Raw genomic sequence first — 27,761 nt, 5'->3', positions numbered from 1 at the left:
GCATGTAGGCCCATGTCTTTGCAGCTGGAAAAATAAGGACCATAGGTACCGCGCCGAAAGAGTGAGAAAGTGACTGGAACCCCAAAGTTTTCAGCAGGAAGTCACCAGAACAACAAGAAGGGATATTGGTAAGTAGATCTGCCAGACGGCCACATCAGTCAACAGGGAGAGTCCACATTTAACATAACATAGAGTGAATGTACCCAGAAAGCCAAGTGTAATATTTCTTGTTTGGGTGTGCTGTGGATAAGCAATTACATGGTCTTGGTGTTTATTGTGAATACTCATATGCTCATCATGAAATTCACTAAAAAAGCTCAGCAGTTTAAAAAAATATAGTTAGTGTATAAAGTTTTGTGTTTATGGCATCTATATTTCACTACCCCACCTGGAAAAAAACAGTCACCCACAAAGTTGGAAACTTTAAGTTTTTTTTTCCCCAAACATTGTTAACTTCACAAATGTCTGACAGTATTTACATCACACTGATCTTAATAAAACCAAAAATCTTTTGGTTGGAGCCCTTACAACTCCTTAAGAAAGGAAAGTACAGCAATGTACAATATTGTACAAAATTTAAATAAAAACCACAAAATCTGGAGATTCTCCAGTCATTGTTGCGCATATACAAAGTGCAAAACGGCAAAATAAAACATACATATACTGTATATAACATAATAAGGTTATGTAAAAAAACAAAAACAAATATAATGTACACCTACCATACAGATGTGGAAGAAATGCTGATCCATTTCCACCACCGCTCCTGATACATTGTTTTCAAATCCTATAGCGCAGCTATACTATTATTATGAGATAAAAACAGGTTTATTTTTATTCCTGAGCTGTTGTTGTGTGTGTGCTTCCTAATTTAGCCTGTTCTTTATACAAGGGTGTCAACAGTTTGTCACTGAAGACAGGTTTCCATCTCAAAACAACTCGCTCTCTGGATTACAAAACAAGAAACTTCATTTTTTTAACTAAACGCAGTATTAACGCTGAACACTGAAATCCCGGTCTGCTGGTAAAGAGAACATGACGCAAAGCACAATCGCACCACCAGATGGCGATGTTGAATCTGAAATGGCATGACCGTCTCCCACTTGTAAAAATGTGAGAATTTAGACCAGTTCTGTTAAACTTCTAATGCTATTGCTCTTAATAGATTTTATGCAGTTCTTATTAAGTCTTTGTAAACTTTAATCTACTTCAAATGAAATGTACATTATTGCTGCATTTTCATAAAAGTGACAATAAACTGATTTGAAGTAGCTTTTACAGCTTCATATATAAAGGTTATTTCATAAGATGACAAAATCATTAAGATATATTTAAAATAAAATCAGTGGGGCATTTCCTGCTCCTGTTTGAAAATGTTTTAGGCTAAAGTAATGCTCACTGTTTTGCCCACAAAGACCATGGTCACCCTTACAGAGGACGCATTACCAAACACTGACTTCACATACAGCATCACTCACTTCACAGGCTGTCCTATTGCACAAAGTGGGACATGGGACGCTGCATGAAGAAAGACACAGTCTGCTCTTGGAAAAGGAAAGAGAGAACAACTAAAAATGGATCTGCTGCAATTAAGAATTGTGATCACACATGATCTGCCTCTAAAGAAACTATTTCCACTATTTGATAAGAGTCACACTAGAATCTTAGACGAAATATACTAAATCTAAGCAGTATATTAATATCTAGACATTACGAAATCGTAAGTAGAAAAAAAGGAATGTACACTTATGCGGTTAAGAAAACGCTCAAAACACTTTGATCTGGCACCCTGGGAAGGGTCTTAAGATTCTTACAGTACAGAAATACTCTCCTAAGAAAAAACAAAGTTCTTTTTAAGGCGCTCAGAGACGGGCGATACATGGGCCTCCTCCGAGCATCAGGGCGGTGCTAGCACAGCAGGTGAGGTTTGATTGGCACTTTTCGGCGACTGTCCTGGTGCTTTTCTGGCGTTTCAGCGTATCGAGACCTCTGTTCCCGACTCTTTTGTCAGGAAACCTCAATGGCCCCGACGGTGAAGACACAACTTGTGGAAAAGAAAACTCAGAAAAAGAAGAAAAAGATGGACTACATGGCACGCTGCAATGGCTTTCTAGAAAAAAGGGAAGGTTCACGTCTTAAAATGTGATGGATTTGGGCAGCTGTTGGCTGGGTGAGGGGTCTAGGTGGAACCCTGGCTGTGATTGGACGGTGTGTGTGGGGGGCGGGGAGGCAGAAGGCTCCCCCTGGGCAGTGTTGCCTGTGAGGCTGTCAGTCAGCACAGCGCTGCTCCTGTCCAGGGTCACGCCCTGCTCCTCTTTCTCACAGGACAGTTTGTTTGGGGGTTCGGAGGAATCGGTCACCCCCTCCTCTGAACCGTCCTGCTCTGATTGCTGCTGGAGAGGGGTGGGAGAGGAGGGGCAGGGGGCCGGCTTTGGTTTAAGGAAGGCCTGTGGAGGTGGTGGTGGTGGTGAAGACGGGGGGTTGGGCGTGTCCGGGGTGCCTGCAAAGTGGGGCGTCTCCTGCAGCTCCTCCTCGCCCCCCCCCTCTGACAGGTTGTCGTACTGGGAGGTGTTGGAGGGGCGGCGCTCGCTGCTGGCCAGGGGGGGCAGCGACAGGGTCATGGGGAATTTGCTCGGCACCTGGGGCAGATTCGGGGGGGCAGACGAGAGCTGGGGCAGATTCGGGGGGGCAGACGTTTCTGCGGGCTCCCCCGCGGGGTGCAGCTGAGGGGCCGGGGCCAGAGCGTCAGTCTCAGGGGGCGTCGGGATGTCCCCGCCCTCCACGCGCTCGATGCCCCCTCTCACCTGCAATTCTGCCCCGCCCCCCTGTGGTTCAGCCCCGCCCCCCTGCTCCAGCTGGGGACACACTCCCTCACGGCCAGGGGAGCCGGAGTCGGAGTGCTCGGGTTCCTCGGGGGGGGGCAGGGTACTGGGCAGTACCCCCTCAGGGGTCTGGGGGTCTCGGCTGTGCACCAGCACCAGGTCGGGGGACGGCGCGGGAGGGGAGCCCCCCTCGCTGGGTGGCTCTTGGTCCTGCGGGGTGATCGGCGTGGGGCTCTCGTCCAGCTCGATGACTTCCTGGTTGTGGGTCACGTGACTCTGGCTGACGGAGCCGTGGGGCTTGGCGGCCGTCAGCAGCACCGGCCGCTCCACGCCCAGCGGCTTCTTCGGCAGCTCGTCAGACTTGGCTGGAGAGGAAGAGGAAGGCAGGCTCAAACACGCACCCAGAACAGCGATATTACCACAGCACAGCCTTACAGCAGGGGTGTACACAGCACAGCCTTACAGCAGGGGTGTACACAGCACAGCCTTACAGCAGGGGTGTACACAGCACAGCCTTACAGCAGGGGTGTACACAGCACAGCCTTACAGCAGGGGTGTACACAGCACAGCCTTACAGCAGGGGTGTACACAGTGTGGCCTTACAGCAGGGGTGTACACAGCGTGGCCTTATAGCAGGGGTATACACAGCACAGCTTTACAGCAGGGGTGTACACAGTGTGGCCTTACAGCAGGGGTGTACACAGCACAGCTTTACAGCAGGGGTGTACACAGTGTGGCCTTATAGCAGGGGTGTATACAGCACAGCTTTACAGCAGGGGTGTACACAGCACAGCCTTACAGCAGGGGTGTACACAGTGTGGCCTTACAGCAGGGGTGTACACAGTGTGGCCTTACAGCAGGGGTGTACACAGCACAGCTTTATAGCAGGGGTGTACACAGTGTGGCCTTACAGCAGGGGTGTACACAGTGTGGCCTTATAGCAGGGGTGTACACAGCACAGCTTTACAGCAGGGGTGTACACAGTGTGGCCTTATAGCAGGGGTGTACACAGTGTGGCCTTATAGCAGGGGTGTACACAGCACAGCCTTACAGCAGGGGTGTACACAGCACAGCTTTACAGCAGGGGTGTACACAGTGTGGCCTTATAGCAGGGGTGTACACAGCACAGCCTTACAGCAGGGGTGTACACAGCACAGCCTTACAGCAGGGGTGTACACAGAACAGCCTTACAGCAGGGGTGTACACAGTGTGGCCTTACAGCAAGGGTGTATACAGCACAGCCTTACAGCAGGGGTGTACACAGAACAGCCGTACAGCAGGGGTGTACACAGTGTGGCCTTACAGCAGGGGTGTACACAGTGTGGCCTTATAGCAGGGGTGTACACAGTGTGGCCTTACAGCAGGTGTGTACACAGCACAGCCTTACAGCAGGGGTGTACACAGCACAGCTTTACAGCAGGGGTGTACACAGCACAGCCTTACAGCAGGGGTGTACACAGTGTGGCCTTACAGCAGGGGTGTACACAGCACAGCTTTACAGCAGGGGTGTACACAGTGTGGCCTTATAGCAGGGGTGTACACAGCACAGCTTTACAGCAGGGGTGACGCACGCGTGAGAATGAGGTCATGTGAAATGATGCAGGTCTGAGAATTAGGGCGTGTAAAAGTACGCGCTCGTGAGAATGGGGGCATCTAAAATGATGTAGACCAATATAATAACCACGCTCTCGGTGTTAGCTCCCGGTCTCGGCCCCGAACTGTGGAGAGCAGCACACCTTCAAGCACCTGGGCTGATTAGCTAACGCAGCCCAGGTACGTGTGCCTCTCTCCACCAGCCGGAGCAGCCGAGACCAATCCGCCGCTCCGGCGGACCGACTGCTACAGTGCAGCGGCGGGGGTGTGTCGGGCGGTTCGCGGGACGCACCGGGGGGCGGCAGGTCCAGCTTCGTCTTGCGCAGCTCGGACATGGACGTCTGCAGCTGCTCCACCACGGCGTCGTCGCTCAGGGACAGGGAGCGGGCGATGCTCTCCTGCAGGAACTCCCGCAGGTCCTCCAGCGACATCTTCAGCAGCTGCTCTGCAGGGACACGCACACCACACGCTTTTAAACACTGTTCCTAACGCTCATTTCTCTCTTTTTCTTCCTATGAAGCTGGAATTTGCCAATCGTATTTGCGGGCTCTGTATCGCTGCTCGTTTTGTGGGATGCAGACATGCACAAGGTCTCCTCCAAAGCGTGCGCAGCCAGCCACTCCCACTCTGCAGTCCAGCAGCCGAGCTGCACCGTCACAGTGCTGCAGGAGCGTGCTTCATGCACAGCTGGCACGGGCAGGCTGCAAGAACCCTATCGACCAGAGGAGCAGCTGGAGCACCATGAGGATAATCCCGCCAACTAAATCCCTCCTCAGCTAACCCTGCGGCCAATCACCCGCCGCCCGGCGCCCTATCAGGAGAGTCTGCGAGCGAAACGGAAAGGCTCCTCACTCTTGTGCAGTTTGAGGATGGTGTAGGCCATGGCGGTGAGAATCTTCTCTCCTTCCAGAATGTAGATGTCCCACAAGCGCAGGGTCAATGTGAATGGAGTCTGTGTAAACAATAAGAAGTCTGTGAATTCAGGCACTGCAGAGAAAAATAATTACAGCAACCTGAAGAATCTAGACGCCTATGCACCGATGCATGTACATGCATACACCCATGCATATACACGTGCACATACACATGCATACACCCATGCATATACACATGCACATACACATGCATACACCCATGTATATACACATGCATATACACATGCACATACACATACATACACCCATGTATATACACATGCATATGCCCATGTGTATACACATGCACATACACATGCATATACATGCACATATGCAACCAAGCAAACACACATGCATCCATGCACAAACATACACCTATGCATACATACACATACAGCCATGCATATACAAATGCATATACACACACACATGCACCAATGCACATACACATGAACATACACACACACAGCCATGCATATGCAAATGCCTATACAAATTCAGGCTCAACAAAGACGTGCGCTTGGATGAAGAGGAGGAAAATCCAGATTTTCAGGTTCCTCACCCTGTCGACAAAGCACTGCAGGAACCATTTGGGCGTGTAAATCCCAGTGGACATCTGCTCCTTATCCTAGATACAAAGAGAGAGGCCTGTGAGAACCACACCACACAGACACCCACACGCACACAAGCTCTCTGCCTTTACTGAAACCTGCAACGCTTCCAAAACCAGAGCAAACGAAACCATCTCACCATATGCTTCTTCAGTTTGGGTATCAGTTTGGAGAGGATCTGGTCATGGTGGGCCTGGAATCTATGAAGTTTAGGAAATCCAGGAATAAAGAACCCTGTAAAAGGAAGGTGGAGTTTAATGACTGTAGCACCTGAGGCACATTAACCCAACACTCACCTAAAACAGCCCTTCACTACAACACTGACCTAAAACAGCTCTTCACTACAACACTGACCTAAAACAGCCCTTCACTACAACACTGACCTAAAACAGCTCTTCACTACAACACTGACCTAAAACAGCCCTTCACTACAACACTGACCTAAACAGTCCTTTACTACAACACTGACCTAAAACAGCCCTTCACTACAACACTGACCTAAAACAGCCCTTCACTACAACACTGACCTAAAACAGCTCTTCACTACAACACTGACCTAAAACAGCCCTTCACTACAACACTGACCTAAACAGTCCTTTACTACAACACTGACCTAAAACAGCCCTTCACTACAACACTGACCTAAAATAACACTTCACTACAATACTGACCTAAAACAGCCCTTCACTACAACACTGACCTAAAACAGCCCTTCACAATAGTGTTGTGAGTATTTAGTAAAATCACCACACCTGGCTTGTCAGTGATGGGTCAGTTGTGATCTCACTGCGTGTTCTGTGTCTGTGACTGCTCAGTGGCGGTTTCACTACGTATAGCCTGTGTGTGATTGGTCAGTAGCAAGCTCACCATGCATGGCATGTTTGTGGTTGGTCAGTAGCTGTGACAGGGCCCAGAAAGCATCCTCCTCATTCAGGTACATTAGCAGGATGGCAGCCACCTGGCTCATCCCCTGGCAGTAAGTCACCTCCTGAAGGCGGGGCAAAGGGGGCAGGGTCAAGAGGGAGGGCGGAGTTTCACCATGCTACTGACACTACACTGCACTGGTAGAAATCTCTCCAATGGCCTCGCAAAGCTTCTTAAGGTGACACAACCTTACTACATTACTGCATTTTTGCTAATGTACAGACAGTATTGATTTTCAAACGAAAATATGAACCTAATGAAAATCTATTCTAAAGTTCCATTAACTGGCATGATAAATGAGATGTATTAGAAGTGCCTGCACAGCTCTGACCGTATTGGCAGTGGTTATATGAGCCACACCATGCTGACGTGCTGTTGGGCTTAAAGTGAGAAATGAGAACAGGACATGAGGTACTTCCTCTGAATCTCACACCCCAAGGCCTACCTGACTCACAAACACTCACGTTCACTTGCACACTCAGGCACACTCGCACACTCGCACACTCGTACACACTCAAACACTCCGAAACGTGCACTCATGCATACTCTCACACGTGCACTCACACGCTCAGACACTCGCACGCTCACACACTCAAAACACCCACACCCAGACATGCATGCACACGCACAAGCACTCGCACGCAGACATGAAAACACACACTGACACACACACGCACACACACGGACACACATTCGAGCAGGGCAGCCTTCACACCAGCGTAACCCAGAGCCACGCAAGGCCGTGCGTTTCTCCCTGACGACGGCCACAAACCGAGCCGGACGCAGATAAAAGAGTGGAACTGAAACGCGGCGTTCAGGCACACGGTGTTCAGGCACACGGTGTTCTGGCGCACGGTGGCCGGCGTTACGTAAGGAGCGGGCAGGGTACGCACCGTGTTGTAAACGGAGTAGGCCGCCAGCACGTGGAACAGGGCCTGCTGCCTGCGGAGGAGGAAGGACAGACTCAGCATCCCCACAGCATTCCCACGCCGAGCACACTCGTGCCTTCCAGCAGCTCACAAACACTCCACAGCAAAAACAGGAACCGTTTGCAACGATTCTTTTCACTGTTCCAGTAGTCTAATTCCTGTCATACCAGGCTGCTTTGAAGGTGGATTTGCATGGGGAAATAGACTTAAATACAGTGTTTCAAAAGGTACTTGATGTTAGCAGGAGGGAGAAGGTTTAATGAAAGCCAGCAGCCTATATGATGTGACAGCCATGTAGCACAAGGACACTGGTAATGGCAGACTTGATAGAAAATGTCTGAGCTCATGAGCGACTAAGAACAACTGACCTACTTCGGTCTCTGCGACAGAAAAAAACTAGAGCCGCTTCATTTTGGGGAATTTTTGCGAGGCTTCAGGGACCGCAGGACATCTGACCAGGATGAACTCCTTTCAAGGGCCGTGGGAACCATGGAAGTTCTGATCTCTCTGTCCCACCCGTACTGTTCCACACTGATCCCTCTGTCCCACCCATACTGTTCCACACTGATCCCTCTGTCCCATCCGTACTGTTCCACACTGATCCTTCTGTCCCACTCGTACTGTTCCACACTCATCCCTCTGTCCCACCCAAACTGATCCACACTGATCCCTCTGTCCCACGCATACTGATCACTGTTCCAAGCTGATCTCTCTGTCCCACCCATACTGATCACTATCTCACACTGATCTCTCAGTCCCACCCGTACTGTTCCACACTGATCCCTCTGTCCCACCCGTACTGTTCCACACTGATCCCTCTGCCCCACCCGTACTGTTCCACACTGATCTCTCTGTCCCACGCATACTGATCCACACTTATCTCTGTCCCACGCATACTGATCACTGTTCCAAGCTGATCTCTCTGCCCCACCCATACTGATCACTGTCCCACACTGATCTCTCTGTCCCACCCATACTGATCACTGTCCCACACTGATCTCTCTGTCCCACCCATACTGATCACTGTTCCACACTGATCTCTCTGTCCCACCTGTACTGTTCCACACCGATCTCTCTGTCCCACCCGTACTGATCACTGCACCACACTGATCTCTCTGTTCCACCTGTACTGATCCACACTGATCTCTCTGTCCCACCCGTACTGATCACTGCACCACTGATCTCTCTGTCCCACCTGTACTGATCCACACTGATCTCTCTGTCCCACCCGTACTGATCACTGTTCCACACTGATCTCTCTGTCCCACCTGTACTGATCCACACTGATCTCTCTGTCCCACCCGTACTGATCACTGTTCCACACTGATCTCTGTTCCACCTGTACTGATCCACACTGATCTCTGTCCCACCCGTTCTGATCACTGTTCCAAGGTTGTACTTGTGAACACTAACTCCATCCAAACAAGATATCCCTTAAATAAATAAAACTGTGCTCACATACATAAACTATATCATGTGCTGCATAACCCTAATCAATCATGGACTGCGGCCACAGCCTCTCACACAGCCGTGGTGTAATTATGACACTCCTGGAAGCACACGCATTCTCCTTCGCGCTGTAGAAGCCTGTGGCTTTTTTCCTTGAAGTGGCCCAGCCCCGCCAAGCCTGGCCCGGCCTGTGCTAAAGCATTCATGAGCCTCCGTGAGTGTGTAAGACTTTCCACTCCACTTCCACAGCTGGTGACATCACCGCGTCTCCGCCCTGCCCTCAAACACAGCGGCTCTTACCAAACATGGCCTTGGACCGCTTTCAAACAGGCTAGCACGAGACAGAGAGAGAGAGAGAGAGAGAGGGGGGGGGGAGAGAGGGAGAAGGACAGGGAGAGAGAGGAAGAGAGGGAGGACAAAGAGATGGAAGTCTGAGAGAAGGACAGGGAGGGAGAAAAAGGGGGAGAGAAGGAGCAGGATACAGTGTGAGGGGAGGCGAAAGGGGAAGAGGGAGGGAGAAGGATAGAGACAGAAACAGAGAGGTAGAAACAGAGAGAGGGAAAAGTGAAAGAGGGACAACTTGAACATGTTAAAGAGCAAATATGAGATATTTGCCATCGTGCGTGACAAAACATCAGGGACACGTGAGCAGCACGTGAGTGTTTTAGAAGGCGCTTTCCGTGTGACGGATTAAGCGCTAAGCTTATCTGCGACTGTCACTTCAAACAAAGTGCTTCAGAGAGGGGATTTAGGAAGGAATGGCCTTTTTTCTGCTGTGTTAAAAGATATAATGCAACAATTAGGAGGCCCCCTGGGGGATATTATTGAGACAGTGCCTGTTCGGAGACAGGAAAAGCTCCTAAAAATAGACCAGCAGTTTCCAGCTGCGAAGGGAGAACACAGTGAGCGGACTGGTACTTTTTGTCCGGTTAGCTTGGACATAAGATGCGAGTGTGATAGATAATGGATAATGCGTTTTATGTGCTAAGCAAAACAGCACTCACAGCGCTGTGAACTGTGAAACCACTGTCTCACACAACCAAACTGCACTGGTGCTAATGACTGTGCAGCTGCGCTAAATCTTTTCTGTCATGCAGAAGACTATGCTTATATAAGTTCCCATTAATATTTTACAATTGTATGTTGTCTCCTTAAATAATTATCCATGCAGTGTATATACAGAATCAATATGAATTATTTTTTTTATGCTTAACAATTTCATAAGTACTGCCTACCTTATGAAGGCAGATGAAACCCAGATGAAGGCTACTGACAAAATGCTTTGGTTTTAAACAATAAAATAACTTTTGTCTTCCTCTATACTTCAGTGCAGCCAAAGTTTTTCCTTTGTGTAGCATGGCTGCACATGTTGTTTCTTGTAAGGCCCCTTCCCCTGACCGGTAGACTAATAACACACTCAGAGACCGAGAGGAAATGGCTGGGTTTCAGAGGATTTTTTTAACCTAAAAATACCACCAGTAAACACAAAAATCTATATATATATATGTATATATATATATATATATATATATATATATATATATGTGTTATATATATATATATATATGCTACATATATACACAGAAAACCACGAGATTATTTATTAGCCTAGCACGTGGGATGCAAAGTGCATCTACTGCACAGGGTCTGTCCATCTATCCCTCTGTCCTGTTCATAATAGAGGGGATAATGGAAGCATCGTCATGCAGGATGCAAATGGAGTGTGTTCTCTGTGCACAATGCACGCAGCATGTGCGCAAGTCTAGAGTATGTACACAGAGTCTACACAGTGTGCTGTGTGTTGTGTGTGTGTGTGCACAGTGTGCGCTGTTGTGTACGCAGTTTAATATTCTGCATCTGCCTGATTTCCTCCAGTGGGATCTACACACACACTGAGCTGGAGTTTCATCATGCATTCAGGACGTCAGCTGCTTAAACAAACCTGACCACCAGGGGGAGCTGCTCATATGATTTGAGAGAATGGTACACACTGAATTGTTTGACTAGGAGGCTGACAAATATTATTTATTAAATACACACACACACATCCCTCCCCCCTCCTCCACACACACTCACACACACACATGGGTGCATAAGCAGAGAAGTGGTCACTCACTTGACTCCAAAGCGATCCATAAACATGATATGGTTTCGAAAGGTCCTGTTTACATCAAGGTCGATCTGTTTGATTTCGGTGGAGTAGTTTCTGGCTTGTTCTTTCATTTTCTAAAAAATAAATGAATAAATAAGAAACAGAAATGTGGACAGTTCAACAGTAGTTAATTTCCATTGTTCAACAACAAGGGCACGCTTATAATACTACCCACACAGCCACTTCATAAAAAGAGTGTCAGCTAGTGAATAACGGTCTACATTCTGGATTAGTATTTGTGAATGTTAAAATGCAGTGAGATTTAAATATTGCCAAATTATTGTTTTACTTTGATTTCAACTCTGGAATATTTGCTACAGGCAGCTTTGAGCAGCACAGTGAAAGGGGCGTGGCTGAGTATAAATGGCAGGCCCTGTTAGCATGTGGAAATATAGGTAAATATCTTGTGCTGCTATTTTGTTGAATTTGGAGTACCTGCCCACACAGATCCACCTTCTCTGCACATGACTGCTGTCCTATAGTCAGCAGACTCTGTTACACGGGTGTATGTGTACAGTAAACAGACACAAACAGGACACCGTGTGTGTGTGCGAGTGTGTGCACATGTGCGTGTGGACCCACAGTATATCCAACAGCTTCCTGTTCCTAAGCACCAGAGGTTATTTTGATGTTACGTTATTCTGGTGTTATTCTAAACCCTTTAATTTCTAGTCTTTTTTCTCCTCTCGCCTTGTTGTCTAATCCCACTCCATCCATCAACTGCCCCAATCCCAGAGTATGCAGATAATCCCCTCACAGATAAGGACCTGACATTGACTTACTGCAACAAACATCCCCGCATGAAGTCACTGAACCCCCAACTACAGCCCCACCCAGCACAATACCTATATGTGTGTGTGCATGCTTTGAGAGAGAGGTGTGTGTGTGTATGTGCGTGTGTGCATGAGTGTGTGCGTGTGTGCGCGTGCTTGTGTATACCTCATACTTCCCCTTGTTGTCGTTCTTCACCTTCTCCACATCCAGCAGCAGGGACCAAGCCTGCCCTCGCAACTGCAGAGGAATCCCCTTATACACCCTGCGTGACATCTGAGAGAGAGAGAGAGAGAGAGAGAATGGAGGGAGACAGAGAGAGAGAGAGAGAGCGAGGGGTATATTTCAGTATTTCAGGTAGTAGTGTTGTGGTTATTGTTAGCAGGCTGTGCAGAGAGGGGTATATTTCAGTATTTCAGGTGGTAGGGTTGGTGGTTACTATAAGCAGGCTTGCTGACCCTCTCACTGTTCCTATATTTGTCCCATTTCTGCACCATTTTCAGCCACTTCTGCACACGCTCCATCTCCTGCTGCTTTTGCTGTGGAGGAAAAGACAAAAACACCTGTGAGTTGTGTTTGCATAATCTAGAGTGTTTAATACGTGTGTGAGTTGTGTTCAGCTGTGTGAGTTGTGCTTACATAATCTAGAGTGTGTTTAATGCATGTGTGCAAGCTGCGTAATAGAATCCAGAGGGTTTTAATGCTTGTGTGTGAGCTATATTTACAGAATCAAGACTGTGTTTAATGTCTGTGAGTTGTGTTCAGCTGTGTGAGTTGTTTACAGATTCCAGACTGCATCAGTGCATGTGTGTGAGTTGTGTTTATAGACCTCACTACCATGCCCTTCTCTCACCTTCTCCTCCAGTGCACTGGGGATGGGCAGCTCTTCTTCACTGTCAGGAGAAATGAAACATGAGGGCACTGCAGGGTAAAATAAAGGCAACTGCATTCTGTGAGCGCTGAGGAAAAGCTGTCTGGTGGTTCTAGGGGCAGCTCTACATTCATCACAACCTGTGAATCACTTCTGCACACTTCAGAATGTCCTCAGGTCACAGACACAATCAGCTGGGCCTGTGTACCTGCCTGACTGAGACCGTTCTCCTGTGGTGATGGATGTGGCCTCACTGACCCTCCACTGCTATCCTCCAGTCAGGCCTAACATGGCAGCGCTCCAGGATTAAAGCCTTTCCATTGTGTACCAGGGTTCAGATACACACAGGAGAATACAAAAACACACAGACACAAGGCAAAAAACACACAGAGACATAGACACACAGACTCAGACATCCAGACACACAAACATACCGATACACAGATACTGACATACACATACACAGATACTGACATACTGATACACAGATGTAGACACACTGATACATACACACAAACATACAGATGAACAGATACACAGACAGAGACACACAGATGTACAGACACACTGACATACAGACACAATGTGACTTTGTGACAGACAGAGACAGCCGCAGACTTACTGCAGGAAGCCGAAGCGATCCGTGACCTTGTAGATGCTGTAGCCAGCATCTTCCCAGGGGTCGATGTGCGCCCCCTCCTGCCTGCCCTGAAAGCAGGAAGATAAGGGAACAATGAGAGCCGAGCGAGGTCACCCACAAACAAGCATTCGGCCACGCCCACAGCGCGCTGTCAGTGCCCTGCCTTCCGGTGGGCGGAGCTCTGACTGTGACAGACGCTGAAGCTCTCCGCTGGTCAGTGGTTTCACCAGAATGTGGCCAGCCTGGCTGACAGGGTGCTTTAGCGCTCTAGACCTGGTTCTCACTGACAACGGCGACCTCCGGGGCTGTCAGCGACGCACACTGGGTCTGGATCCCAATCCCAACCGCGCTGTGGACCTGATCCAGGCTGGGAATCCAGCGGAGAGTGGGGCCTCAATTTTACCCAGGGAGGGAGGGTTTCAGTAATGACCTATCTGCAGAAGACGGCCAGTCTTCTGGAGCAGTGGCTGCGCAGCTCGGCTCAGCTGGGGAACCGCAGAGTTAAAGAAAATCTGGCTGCGTGTGCTTCTGGAGGCTGCGTTCGCTAACATGTGCTCTCCTGAACTGAGGGCTGACGCTAGAGCACTGGGACAGACTGGGAAACTGCGAGTGGGCCCAAGCCTAGCTGTGCATTTAAAATGCAGTCACCCTTTACATTGGTTTGTATGGACTGCCTTGTATGGAGCAGAGGCAGTCCATACAAACCGTTGTAAGGACATTATTTATCTTTTCTACTTTGAGCACATCTGTGATGCTGGGCTCTCTGCTCTCGGTGAAGATGAAGTTCATTTTTCCAGGAATCCCTTCCAGTCGATCAGAGACAATAACCACCCAACAACACCGGAAATAGAAACGATAACTTAACTAAACACTAAATAACCCCAATAACTGAGTCTGAAACTTTGTCTATTTCTTCCACTTTGTTCTTTAGTGGCCAGTGGGCCCGTTTGGCAAAAGCAGTTTTATACCCCACTGTTATCATTTTATATTTTGCTTGTCACTTTGGATATTTATGGAAACGGTCGAGGATGTTAAAATTAGGCTTAGGGAGACTATTTAGTTGGATGCCCATATAAGGCAGATTTACAAATGCTTGGTATGTCCATCCAAACATTTTCCACGGGCGAGAGTTTCTCATAGAAACACCACAAGTACCTTTTTATAAACCGTTTGCTACCAAAATATCTAGAGTCGTTTAAAATTGAGAAACGTTACTTGGTATTGCTCATTATATGACTCAATAAATCCTTTTTGCCAGTGGATGGGGAAAAAAGTGTTGTCTGTGACAATCGCTTCTGAATGTGTGTTATCAAAATAGAGGTAGATCACAGCCAATCACGTTCCTGATCTTAAGGTCACGGCCAATCACTGCCCTGATCTGACACAATGCCCAATTGCTGCCCTGACTGAATTCAACCTTATCTAACTGTTGTAGTTGGAATTCAGTTGATACACATTTAGCAAAGAGCAGATTGCAGTAACTGTTGTCAATCAATGTTGTAACGATATTTCTCACTGTGAGAAAATGCTGAGTGAAGGAGGCCAGAGCTGGTATGCCCCCCGGCCCCCCCCCCCGCCCCCGCCCTGCCCCTCTGGAAGAGAACACGATTAAGTTTTCTGAACGAGCTGATCATGTGACCAATCTGAAAAACACCAGTGGCTTTACAGACAGACAGCTGCCTGCACACAGACATACAGTGCCTTTAAACAGAACCGGTTTCGTTATTATGTCCTTCTTTGAGCAGAGCATGGATGCTACTTTTGTACAATGCGATAAGTAATGTTCTGTGGTGACAGATAATCACACAAACAGAAACATGCACAAACATACCCACGGGCAGAGATGCCAAACTTCCAGAATCATTTCAAACCCCTTACATAACCATCATTCACTGGCACTGAGCTAACATCAAATACCATGTCTGCATCTTGTAACATACTGGGTTTTAATTCTGAAAACTATTTCAATCTAATTCTCTTTCTTCAGGCTCATCCCAGAGAACTGCGGACAGAACAGGACCTCCACTATGTATTTAAACCAACCATCTTGCACCAAAGCCAAAAGGCTGTGGTTTTACTCCACGGTTCTTTCTCCATTCCTTTCCATATTAATAATGTGGTTATGTGTCATTTGTAACCCTGGGAAGTCTCTAACAAACAGCTTTAATTCAAACAACAACATTCCCAGTATTGCCCAGTCCTTACAGTTTATGAACCACAGACTGCCTGCTATAAAGCCAGTCCCAGTATAGCACTCTATATATTGCAAAGAACAATCCCAGTATAGCACAGTCCATATATTAGCACACCAGTACAGCACAGTCCTTATCTTATATAGAACAGTACCAGTATAGAGCAGTCCTTATTCCTGGAGTATAGCACAGTATACCACAGTTTCATTTTTTTTTTCATAATCTCTATATAACACATTTTCTACATTAAATAGCACAGTACTGAGTCTGTAGATTCTGGGTGCAGAATCACTGACCTTGTCATACTTAGAGATGATGTCAGCACGTTCCTCTGCTATTATAGTCTCGATGTCTTTCTTCATCTCAATATCTGAAAGGGAAAAGGCAGGCGGAGAGGTGGGGTTAGCAGTGTTTGGTCCAGAATGGCAGCTGTGCACATAGAGGAACCCCTCTTTCCTCACTTCCTCAATCCTCCTCTGCCCCACCACTCTGACGCTCCGGTATTGGGCTTAGAGACAGAACTGCAGAGACCGACGTCGCTGCCATGGGCACCGTGACATTCACCAGCGACTCCTCTCATATCCACTTGTGAATTTTTTTTTTTTTTTTCCCTTCCTCAATTTGGAACCATCAGCATCCATTTGGTGGCCCTGAAGACACAGCAGTACCAGCCATGCGTTCAGGGCACGGGGAGCCCTAGAGCTGATACTTCCAGCCATACGCCAGTGGGGTTCATTCACACCCTACAGGCCACACAGCGCTACAGCAGAGCTCGCTCCAATCGGAGGAGCACTCTCAGTCACAGTCACCCAATGACAGAGCCCTGTATACACCTACAATGTCTACACCAATGAGCAGTCACGGTGAGTGCCTTCATCTGACTGGGCCACTCTCGGGCCCCTGCATATGAATACTGTAGCTAGCCGGAGGAGAGAATGCCCCCCAAGGAGCTGAGTCAGTGTAGGGCACTGGTCAGTCTAAGTCACAGGTATCCCAACAGCAGCACCGCCATCACCATCACAAAGCAACGCTAAAGAAATGCGGTGACTGGGACGCGCTGCGTTCTGTTCTCACAGTCGTAAACAGACTGCCTACAAACCACAGCGCATCTTTCACTATTACACACTAACCAATATAGCCTAACACAGACCACCGCCCAGTCAAGGTTTCAGTGTGCCATCTGTAAAACAATATAGGAAACATACTGGACTCGACACAAAGTAGATTCCTCCTTCAAACACAGCTATTTCTGTGACCGGTGGGAGGTATGTTCACACTGTACAGGGACGCACCAAAAAAATAATCTCTTTTTCTGATGATCAAAGGGCCAAGAGTACGACTACGGCAGTCTGCATTTTGTTCCTGGGCTGCTAGTTGAATAGCTCTGTCCTGCTTCCCTGAGACACATTAGCCTGGTAGTTTGCACTGCAGGTATGATGCTAAATATAGGCCTAAATGAAGGAAGACCTCCATTACTTTAAGAGCACTGTGCTACTTTGTGCCACCTCAAATGAATAGCATACGGTTGAGCAAGCATAAAGGCCATCCCAAATTGGGACTGACCCTCCTGAAAATTCCCTGATCCATCACCTGGTGCTGCTGCAGGAGGCCACATTAGTTTCACTAAACAAAGAGTCTACCTTTCAGGTAATGAGCAACGCGGGTGAGTCAGCCGGGCATAAAATCGCCAAAACATGCTTTTCATCCACTGTTTACTGTGAGTCAGAACGCAATCACAGCTTCCTCTTCCTCACCGGTGCAGGCTGCAGAAGCAGGGCCTTCTGACGCATGCAGAAAACCTCCATTCAGAAGGCAGGCTCTCTTTGGGGGGGTGGGGGGGTGACTAACTTACAGATAGAATAGGTTCAGAGACACTCATCTCTGTGGAACAGAGTATCACACTCCTCTCTGTGGAAGGGACAACCACACTCATCTCAACAAAAGAGACTACCACACTCCTCTCTATGGAAGACACCATGTTTTTGCCCTTTTCAAATGCTATCAAATGAAAGGAAAAGCTTTTGGAAAAGAGCAAAGAAAAGAAGCTTCTGTAACAACCAGCTTCAGCCAAATGCAGGACAATTCTCATTTCTACACTCCAGCACATAGGCTACACTACACAGGCTATAGCCTAACACAGTATCGGTGAATGACTGTAAAAGATCAGGGAACAGAATATGAATTTCTGCTGGCCACTCATAAATTCCACACACTTTCGGTGTGTGTCCGCCATCAGGGCTGACGTGTAGCGGTCTCCATTCGCCTCACAGAAGCACGCTGGGATTAGACGCAGGGCCGCTTCTCAGACGCAAACAAGCTGACTCACGGAAAGAGACATTTCACAGCTCTTTATCTGACTACTGAATGACCACGCAGCAGGACTGAAAGTGTTCGCAGAACTTTTTCCCTTGTTTATTGGTTTTAAAAGTTCATGTTACCCTGAGACTGATACTGTACTGTACGTGTAGTTTTTTTAAGGCTGCTGGTCAGAAGGTCAGGACAGCAGCTCACTTGCACTTACAGTGCGTATAAAGCTCAGGTTGATCAGAGCTCTGCACGTGTGTGGATGCACACGCTATGTCCTGCGCTTTCTGAGTCAGGCAGTGCTAGTCAATATGTCTGCTGTGTGCAGCGGTGCAATGCAGTGCAAGCCCCGCTCGCTAACAGCCCTGCATCAGAGCTGGATAACCGTGCAGACGGGGTCCCTGAGAGGACGTGCAGTAACTGACCCCAGCTCCACTCTGACCCCGGCCCCGCTCTGACCCCGGACGCAGGCTGCCCCGGTACCGTCCTGCGGGCGCTGCTCTCTCAGCGCGGCGTGGCGCGGCGCGGTTTATGACTCACCGCTGACCGCTAAACCAAACCGGCCTGCCTGTTCCCCGGGCCTCCCGCTCCACTGACGAGCCCAGCCCAAACAAAGAAAGCCGAGTTATTGAGCCAGCCGCCCCCAGCACCCAAACAGGAAGGATGTGGAGTGAGGCCTGGTCTGGCTGAGGCAGCCCTGCCCCACACGGAGGAGGCACTGCCAGTGGGGCTGACTGCCTGACAGCCGATGACAGCTCCAGAACAGGGATGTGACACCTCTCCGCCTCCCGCCAATCAACTGAGCTGCACACAAACCCTGTGGTCACATGTGGAACCCATCTGTGTCTCCTGGCAACGGCCTTCACTCAGACAACACGACACGGCAGAGCACAGCCCAACGCAATCCAATGCAACACAGCAGCACAGTGGAAAGCTACACAACTGACACAGTGCAACACAGCAGCACATTGCACAGCCTGACAAAGTGCAACACAGCAACAGAATGAGAGGCTGCACAACCTGACATAGTGCAACACAGCAACACATTGCACAACCTGACACTGTGCAGCACAGTGCACAGCCTGACAAAGTGCAACACAGCAGCACAATGAGAGGCTGCACAAATTGACACATTGCAACACAGCAATATATTGCACAACTGACACAGTGCAACACAGCAGCACAGTGCAAGGCTACACAACATGACACAGTGCAACACAGAAACACAATGAGAGGTTTCATAACCTAACACAGTGCACCACAGCAGCACAGTGCAAAGCTACACAACTGACACAGTGCAACACAGAAACACAATGAGAGGCTACACAACTGACACAGGGCAATACAAAAACACAATGAGAGGCCACACAACCTGACACAGTGCAACACAGCAACACAGTGCACAACCTGACTGTGCAACACAGCAGCTCAACTTATTAACTCTAATTAAGAGGAAATAACTGAATTTAACATTTTTTCCCAGCATTTTGGCTTTCTTTTTATGCATAAAAAACACAGAATCCTGCATTAACGCGACTAAGGAAGATGTTAAGGGGATGATTAACACGTTCATAGAGGGAGCTCACTTTTACCTCTCCCAGAATATTACAACTAGACCCTCACCCCCCCCCCCCCCCACCCCCCTTTACAAACAGGAAAATGAAAGGACCTTTTGTAAAGCAGCATTAAGCCAATACTGACACTAACTCACTGACCGCCGTTCCCCACAACATTCATTACTGTAGCTGCATTTCTCCATTTTAAAAACCCAAGCAGGTATAGCAGAAAGGTGATCTAGAGAGAAACAGCATAAAGGCCACCAGCTTCCTCCTGACTTCCCCTCCAATCACACGTGATCTGTTTCTGAGAAAGCCCGACATGGATTCACTGCAAAGGGCAATTAAACAAAGGGCAACACTTCTGATTCTGCTTTGATGTTACCTGCTGCCTACTCATCCACACAAATAAAATCAGCCATATTGAGCCATCTCATGTCATGTACTGTGTAAAAAGAATAGAACAGGCACTGCAGGCACACACACACATAGGAGAACTGAACGTTAAGTCTCCATTCACCACTCAAAGAAACAGCGACAATGCAGGCACAAAATAAACACAACACACAACAATCACTTACTGTAACCTCTCTCTCTCTCTCACACACTCACTCACTCACTCACTCACACGCGCACACACACACACACACACACACACACACACACACACACAAGCTGCTCAGAGCATAGCGGCTGTTGGTAGTCCATTCGTATGGATTATTTCATAATCATATTACATAAAGCCTTCCAACGAAAACATCAACAAAACAGCAGAGATAAACACTGAAAAGAAAAGCCCTGTTATCTGTGGTCCAGTCTTTCAGCGCAAGAACTGCACACTCAACGTGGAAGCAGAAGTACAGCAGTTACATACACGAATGAGTGAATCTCACAGCGACTGGCCAAAGCAGCACCTCAGATTTATGCATGTCTGCTGTTAGCAAGCATTGAATAACACCAGCACAGGACATGGGTATGGCAGGTGCTGTTCTTCATGCATTATCACATTAAAACCTAAGCAACTGCTTGTACTGACATGGTCTTGGATCCAAAATGGCCACCAGTGGCATGAGGAGAAAAGTCTGTTTCTGTGCATCTCTTGAAAGGAAGGAGGGGAGGGGTGGATCAAACCAGTTCAGCAGCAGTTCAATCCATTCTTATACGCATAATTTGACTATATCTTCAGCATTTTTTAAAGCTTTCAGAGAGGACCAATAAAATGTACACCAAAGGAAAGCCATCTGCTCATGAGAATACTATTCCTATCTACACATGAGAATACTATTCCCATCTACACATGAGAATACTATTCTCATCTACACTTGTGAATACTATTCCCATCTCTGCATAAGAATACAATTCCCATCTACACATGAGAATACTATTCCCATCTACCCATAAGAATACTATTCCTATTTACACATGAGAATACTATCCCCATCCACGAATGAGAATACTATTCTGGACAGTTGTAGGTTCCATGGATGTGTTAAGTTTCCCTCTTAAAACTCACATTTACAACAAGGGGGCTGCCTGATGGCTCACCTGTTTAAGGCACCATTCTAATGTGTGGAAGGGCCCCACAGTCTGGCACTGAATTTGGACTGCCAGTGCTGACTGTGACAAACAGCCATGCAGGGTGATGCATAGCACCACGGAGTGGACAATACAATATCCAAGTCTCCACACAGAACAGCAACCCCCTCTGGTCAATAGAGTGCCAGCCTCCTATCTGCATGTAGTGTAGGCTGCACGTGAATTACTCTGAATGACTCAATGTCTGAGCGAGCATAATTAGGAACTGAGGAGTGAAAATAAGCAGCGGTTGACATTGCGTGTTTGAGAGGGCAAGTTTGAGAGGGTGTGCTTGAGAGGGTGTGCTTGTCTCTGCTCTCCTGCATTGACAAAGGAGTTTGCAGCCATGAACTTGGCTTATGAAAATGACAGGTCATTCTAAAGGCCAAAGAAATTTTATCTCCAGGGATAAAACAGTTTATAACTATTTACTTAACCAAAGAGCGTTAAAGGGAAGAAATAAAAAAGAAAGAAAGAAACAAAATTGTATTAGTCGTATTGGTTTCCTATTTGATTGTTACAATGGTGATTAGTGAAACACGCTGCAAAGTGTGGAGTGCCTGGAACATCAGAAACCCTGCCAACATCCGGCCTTCGTAGCAGAATAATATACGAGCGCCTGTCTGATATGCTATTAGCGCACACAATGGATGGTATTGAGCCATGTGAGAAACATGAAAACCAGCAATTAAAGAGCAGAGATGAATCATGACTAAATGAGACTGTTCATTTAAGCTGTAGCAGAACAACTAGCCTATATTGTGATAGTGGCACATTAATTTATAACCCTGCTCAGTCAGCGGAAATTACACAGATACATGACAGTATTGTTAGGCCGTTTTAAGTGTTTTTAAAAAACCATGTACTGTGCACAAAGAAACAAAAACAAGTGAATAGTAGGCCTATATTGTGAGTCTCTTCCTGCTGGACTGTGGTTTAGTCAGTGGCAGTGGCATACCGGTACTCATGTCCATAAAGTGCTCATGCCTATTTTGTCTTATCTCATTCTGAAAAGCCTTTGTGTAAAGATGTGTGCACATGCACTGTCCTCTTGGAGATTTTTTTTCTGTATATGGAATTATAGGCCTTCTGCAACACCAGAGAGAAGAAAACCTAAGAGTGAATTATTTAAATGTCTGTTTACTAGAAGCTCATCTATGTTTTCTCCTGCCCGTGTGTACACTGACTCCTCCCTGCCTTCTGCCCCCACAGCAATTCTGACTCACAGAATAGGCCAGGACTCATTTACACTCACAGAAAGGATCAGGACTCATTTACACTCAAAGAATGGGTCAGGACTCATTTACACTCACAGAATGGGTCAGGACTCATTCACACACAGTATGAATCAGAACTCATTTTCCAGTAATCATTCAAAATGTGAACTGCTCCCTAAACTACCAATTGTTCCTTCAGTAAACATGGCTATTCCTTGCAGAGTAAATGTTCTCATAAACTATTAGGTAGCTGGTACTATAAATGACCATTGGAGTGTGACTAATCAAGTCAAGTGAATCTTGATTTGATTTTCAGTTCCATGTCTTAAAAAGCAATCGTAATGCACAATACAAAATAAAAAACCACCACATCATCCCAACATTAATTGAGTAAAACAGAAAAAATGTGAACAACAGTGCTGTGTTAGAGGAAATGGTCTATGTTCATCAGGGGGGGGAAAGTTGGAATGATCCAACTTCTACTACCGGCAACAGAAAACTCTCAGTGGGGGCACATACTGTATCTCACATCTAAACATCTAGGCTAATCAGAGTTCCAATGTCACACAAACCGCATGCACCATGTAGCCATGAGGGGCAGTGCTGGTTGTTTTTGATGGTAAAGCCCTCTTAGCTTCGCGTAAACAGAGGATTAATGCATCTTTTTAAATTAAATGAACGCGGCCAGACTAACCACTAAATTACTTAACATGATCGTGTACGGGATTAGGTTTGTTGGCTGCTAGGTATGAAAATGATCCGACTCACTTGTAAAAACAATGTTTGACATACGGGTCTAACCGGATGCCTAGTGTGTGAAAGACTATTCAAATATTTCTCTTCATTGTGAAACGGGCACCATATCCAGCGGCAGACACCAGGTCTCCAGCACCACGCATGAGTGCCATGCCCTCCGACCTGAAAATCTCTGGGAATATGACTGGTATTAATCATAACTAAATACGCAGCCAAAAACACTGTGCATTTCATTATCAATGAATGAATATCTATCTAGGTAGGCTATGTATATGAGTGGCTCAGCAATGAGAGCTTTGCTTGCATGAAATATATTACGAAACAAGAGGTAACGACTGATGTCGGTTCATAAGTTGAATCAATTTTTTCCCCCCACAGGAACATAAGTCAAAACTGAGGACAATAACCATACAGACAGAGGCTGTAATGGAAAGTCTTTGCTCAACCTGGACAGAGGAATTTTTAAGTGTTTAAGTGAATGAACATTAAAATCTTCCACATCAAAAGAGCATGGAAAACAAAGCTCTCCTTTGAAGTGCATTAGCCTATATCAACCGGCGCTTCCTTTCACTATGCAGTCCACTGCCACAGCTCAGGGCAATCCCAGTTACAGCAAACTTTCAGGCCTCTGAACAAGAGGAAATATCACACTGAAACATAGTGTATTAGCACGATGAGCCACCCGACAACACAAACCCAAACAAGAAATCAGTGCATGTTTTAAACCTAGTGTAAGAAAATCATGAAAGTCCAACCAGATGAATGACTGAACAGCAGCAGGTATGTGAGGAATCTCTTTAGCAGCATGAAGGACTCCCAGAATCTCAAAGCAGCCATTCGGACTGACCTCAGCTGTGGCAGGAATGCCCTCCCCCCCCCCGTTCCCCACTGATATCATGCAGCTATGAGCATGAGTATTTTCCAGTTCAGAACTGTCTCTACACCAGATTCCTCAATGTCCAAAAACTAAATATTACTAAGAATTCTATTTGTATCAACATAAAAGGCCAATAACAGCAATGAACCACTGGATATGACTTGGCTACAGAGCAGGCCAAAGTGAGAGGACTGGGATGCAGCTTACCATTTGTAGTCCAATGCAGCACCCTGCTATTGAAAAAACCAGTGGCCCTCACTGTTTCTGGAGAGGGTCTGCTGGTTTTAATTGTTACTCAGCAGTTAACTGATTCATTAAATCAGTCCCACTTGATTCACTTCACATTCTTCCTTGGGTATAAATGGTAGCATATTCAGTGGCTTTCTCAGCTTGAGGATCACTGTCCTAAACACAGGAAATAAGCTGTTCACATAGGTGATTTGCTGGCAGCACTGGAAAAGTCTGAAATGAAACCCTCCTCTCTCAAAGTGAAAGCGTGAAGCAGGATGTGGTCTGTAGCTGATGGTCATCACATAGCTCAAACAGTCAAAATGAACACCTTGCTTTCTTAAATTCCTCACTCAAGCCAAAGAAAAAGTGCATTCTGAGACTGAGTCTATGCAGTCTCTCAAGACACCCATTAAATTACATTAGGCACATGCACTCATCTGACTTACACAGACAGCTACAGGGTGGCAAACAGGAAGTGACATCACGTACTGCCTGCCACTGTAGACGGAGCACAATTTCAGTGCTTTGCACTTTCCCCCTGCAGCGGGGATCTTTGACTCATGCACAACTTGGGCAACAAAAGCATGCGGCCGTCACATTCCTGGGAAGCTCTCAGAAAGTCCGCTCCCATTACATCCCATCTCAGGCAAATGACACCGTTCTGTGGCATGCAGCTCTAGAAAAGCCTTGCATCCCTGCTGAGTAGGCTAAACCATGTCTGGAAGTGCAATAAAACCAAAATATTTTCAACCCAGAGTCAGCAACAAGGGAAATAATATTATTCCAGTCCCACTGAAAAATATCAAAGCAGGAACTTGTCATCTGTAGTAAAACATAGGACAGTATAGCTGAAAAGTAAAGAGGACAAGGTAGGAAAAACACAAGTGCAACAAAATCACTGATTCAGCTGGGAATAAACCCCTGCCCAGGCCTCAAACAGGCCCCAGCTGGACCCGAGTCAGTCTTAATTCATAAACAGGAATTATGCAGTAAGACCCTTTCAGTTAACCTTATAAAGGGGCTTCGTATAACATGCAGAGCCGTCAGTGGCCTACTTCTGCTGCAGGAACATCTGTGGAGTGAAAGCCAGGGGACGCACGCTGCTCACCAGTGCTTAATTCAGGATATTCCCTGCCTGCCCTGATGAAGCCGATGCATGTGCTCCGTCAATGCATCGCGTCCAAATCACACGCAGAAGCACACAGTGTGATGCACTCACTGTTCTAAAGAGGAAGTGTGAAAATAAGGAGCACAGTCAATGCCAGGACAGCATGGCCATTCTGCAGGGGTGCCGTACAGAGTTAGGATGATTCCAAGGGCCCTGACTGACTAGGGCCTTCAAAAAATATTAGAACATAGGATTTCCTGGGGTGGTGGGGCCTAATGTGAGATCTGTTCATGGGGCCCAAAATCCATGGTTGCACCCCTGCCATTCAGATATCCAAATATCACAGATTCTACACACACACACACACACACACACACACAAAGCACTAGGCTGTCAATGGCTTGGCTTTGAAGAAAATTATTTGTATCAGCTTCACCAGAACAAAAGTCACAGGCACAGGAAGCGGCATCTAGAATTGGAACCAGAGATACTTCCTGCCCTGGGTCTCAAGTCATTCACAGCAGACTATGCTTCAGATTCCATAATATTCTAACTGTACATTTGTGAAACCAACTCATCCTTAATGCCATACAAGTTTCAGGCAAATAAAGCTGTAGACAAATGTTTAATACCCACGCACTGTCCAGGACATTGCGTAGCAGTTTGCTTTGAAATACTGTATTAAGATATCGGAGTTCTGGTGAGCCAGTTCAGAACATCAACATGATCTTTGTGGCATATTAGGGCAGTCTATTTTGATAATCGTTCTGTCATAAACGACCGGTGTAGTGGACAACCAAAGGAGTTCATATACGTTATCAATGAGACTCGAAACAACAGTTAATTTTAGAAGTAACACTATTTAGACAAAATCGTTGACAGAAATACTAGCTAACCTTCAAATGTTGAGCGTTTTACCTTGGATTTGACATGAATACAATTTGTCAGTTAAGTGCTTGCTTTAGTGACAATTATAAAAGCTTTAGTAAAGCTAGATAACCACATTCGTCCCTCAAAACAGATGTGGCAGCCGTGCGTGCGCACTGATGGCGATAGCGTGCTCTGCAATAGCCTAATCCAGCTGATGCTAAAAGATAGCTAGCTACATTCCAAAATGCATGTTATTCATGTAATTTAGTCTAGCTACCCAGTTGCTTTTGAAAAACCTTTGTCTGAGTGAGAACTGCCATTTAGCAAGAAATAATTCTCCTCTCGCGATTAGTGAAGTGGAAACATGGCTAAATTAGCTAACGTTAGCATGGCTACGCTACTGAACAGACTAGCATTACCTAATTGTTTTACTGACATTTAAAAATGAAAAGTAGCTCCTGGCTAGTTATTAAATCCATTCGTCTTAACTGTGCCTGACGCAGATACTGTTAGCTAGATAGCTTTGATTACAAATACCTATGTTTTTTCGCTAGCTGCAGCAATTAGCCAGCAGGCAACGCATCGAATGTGGCATGCATAGGAAAGTACATTTGCAATGGTATCGATATGGTTAAAATTGACGACTGGTAACAGATAAGAGTTACCGATAGCTACTAAACGTTGAGGAAAACCATTGTTTTCGTTTTTCATATTCTGTACATAAAATTTACCAAACACAATGTATCAACAGTATCAAATTAGCAACAAGAACGCACTCGACAAAATTGGCAAAACGAGTCGAACGTTTGCGATGAGCCTTGTTTGCGAGCTGGCCAACTGGATTTCAAGTAATTTGTTATAAAAATACACGAACGGTGCATGTCAAACAACCCCAAACAAAAATACAGGGATTACCGTTATTGTTACTTTTCTGCGCCGTCCGTGCAGTAAAAATGGTCTTCTTTTTTCATTCTTTGCTCATTCAGATGGATCCAGAGTAGCTGTCACCAGGAGAGCAGTGTTCTGCTATGACAAGATGAGAAGCTTCAGTTCTAGACACAGCGCGAATGCAACGATGCCACAGACATCCTCAAACCAGCAGATGCTGAGATGCTACAACATCAGGAGCTGGTTAGATTCAACGTTCAGCCACAAAGTACGAGGTATTATAATAAAAAACAATGGTGCGTTTGCGTTTACAATATAATGCGTTTAGCTAACTTAATTACATTTTATTTTTCAGAAACATGTTTTATATAAAATTGTAGATGGTTTATAAGTCGAGGGTACTTGTAACTGGCGTCACGCGATTCCCAATTTTAAAATTGGCTTTATAGTGTACGACGCTATGTAGCCTACTATATCGGTTATTTGCGTGCCTGCATGAGGGACAAAC

At 46.6% G+C, this 27,761-nt stretch overlaps 1 protein-coding gene across 2 annotated transcripts; it reads right to left on the bottom strand.

Moving 5' to 3' along the window:
* Positions 1-417: 417 nt before the first annotated feature.
* Positions 418-27,761, bottom strand: LOC118228086 (USP6 N-terminal-like protein). 2 transcript variants are annotated; one of them, XM_035419343.1, is made up of 15 exons: positions 27,281-27,761; positions 25,496-25,610; positions 16,168-16,241; positions 13,662-13,747; positions 13,022-13,061; positions 12,627-12,707; positions 12,337-12,444; positions 11,362-11,471; positions 7,761-7,809; positions 6,811-6,931; positions 6,083-6,177; positions 5,895-5,960; positions 5,268-5,367; positions 4,708-4,860; positions 418-3,187 (listed from the first exon to the last, which is right to left on the bottom strand). In XM_035419343.1, the coding sequence occupies exons 3-15, from the start codon at positions 16,231-16,233 to the stop codon at positions 2,136-2,138; spliced, it is 2,127 nt and encodes a 708-aa protein (XP_035275234.1). In that variant the 5' UTR covers positions 16,234-16,241; positions 25,496-25,610; positions 27,281-27,761; the 3' UTR covers positions 418-2,135. The 2 variants fall into 2 exon arrangements, with proteins under 2 accessions (XP_035275234.1, XP_035275233.1); XM_035419342.1 differs by lacking the exon at positions 25,496-25,610 and having other exon boundaries at positions 27,281-27,759.

Source organism: Anguilla anguilla, chromosome 5 (assembly GCF_013347855.1).
Source record: "Anguilla anguilla isolate fAngAng1 chromosome 5, fAngAng1.pri, whole genome shotgun sequence".
Taxonomy (NCBI): domain Eukaryota; kingdom Metazoa; phylum Chordata; class Actinopteri; order Anguilliformes; family Anguillidae; genus Anguilla; species Anguilla anguilla.
This window is presented reverse-complemented; position numbering and strand designations above follow the sequence as displayed.

Bases quoted from the DNA above. Each gene is read 5' to 3' on its own strand.
- LOC118228086 (XM_035419343.1), bottom strand. From the start codon at position 16,233: ATGAAGAAAGACATCGAGACTATAATAGCAGAGGAACGTGCTGACATC. The intron at 13,748-16,167 runs GTCAGTGATTCT...TCCTGCTTTCAG, and splicing joins TCATCTCTAAGTATGACAAG to GGCAGGCAGGAGGGGGCGCA. The intron at 12,445-12,626 runs GTCAGCAAGCCT...TCTCTCTCTCAG, and splicing joins AATATAGGAACAGTGAGAGG to ATGTCACGCAGGGTGTATAA.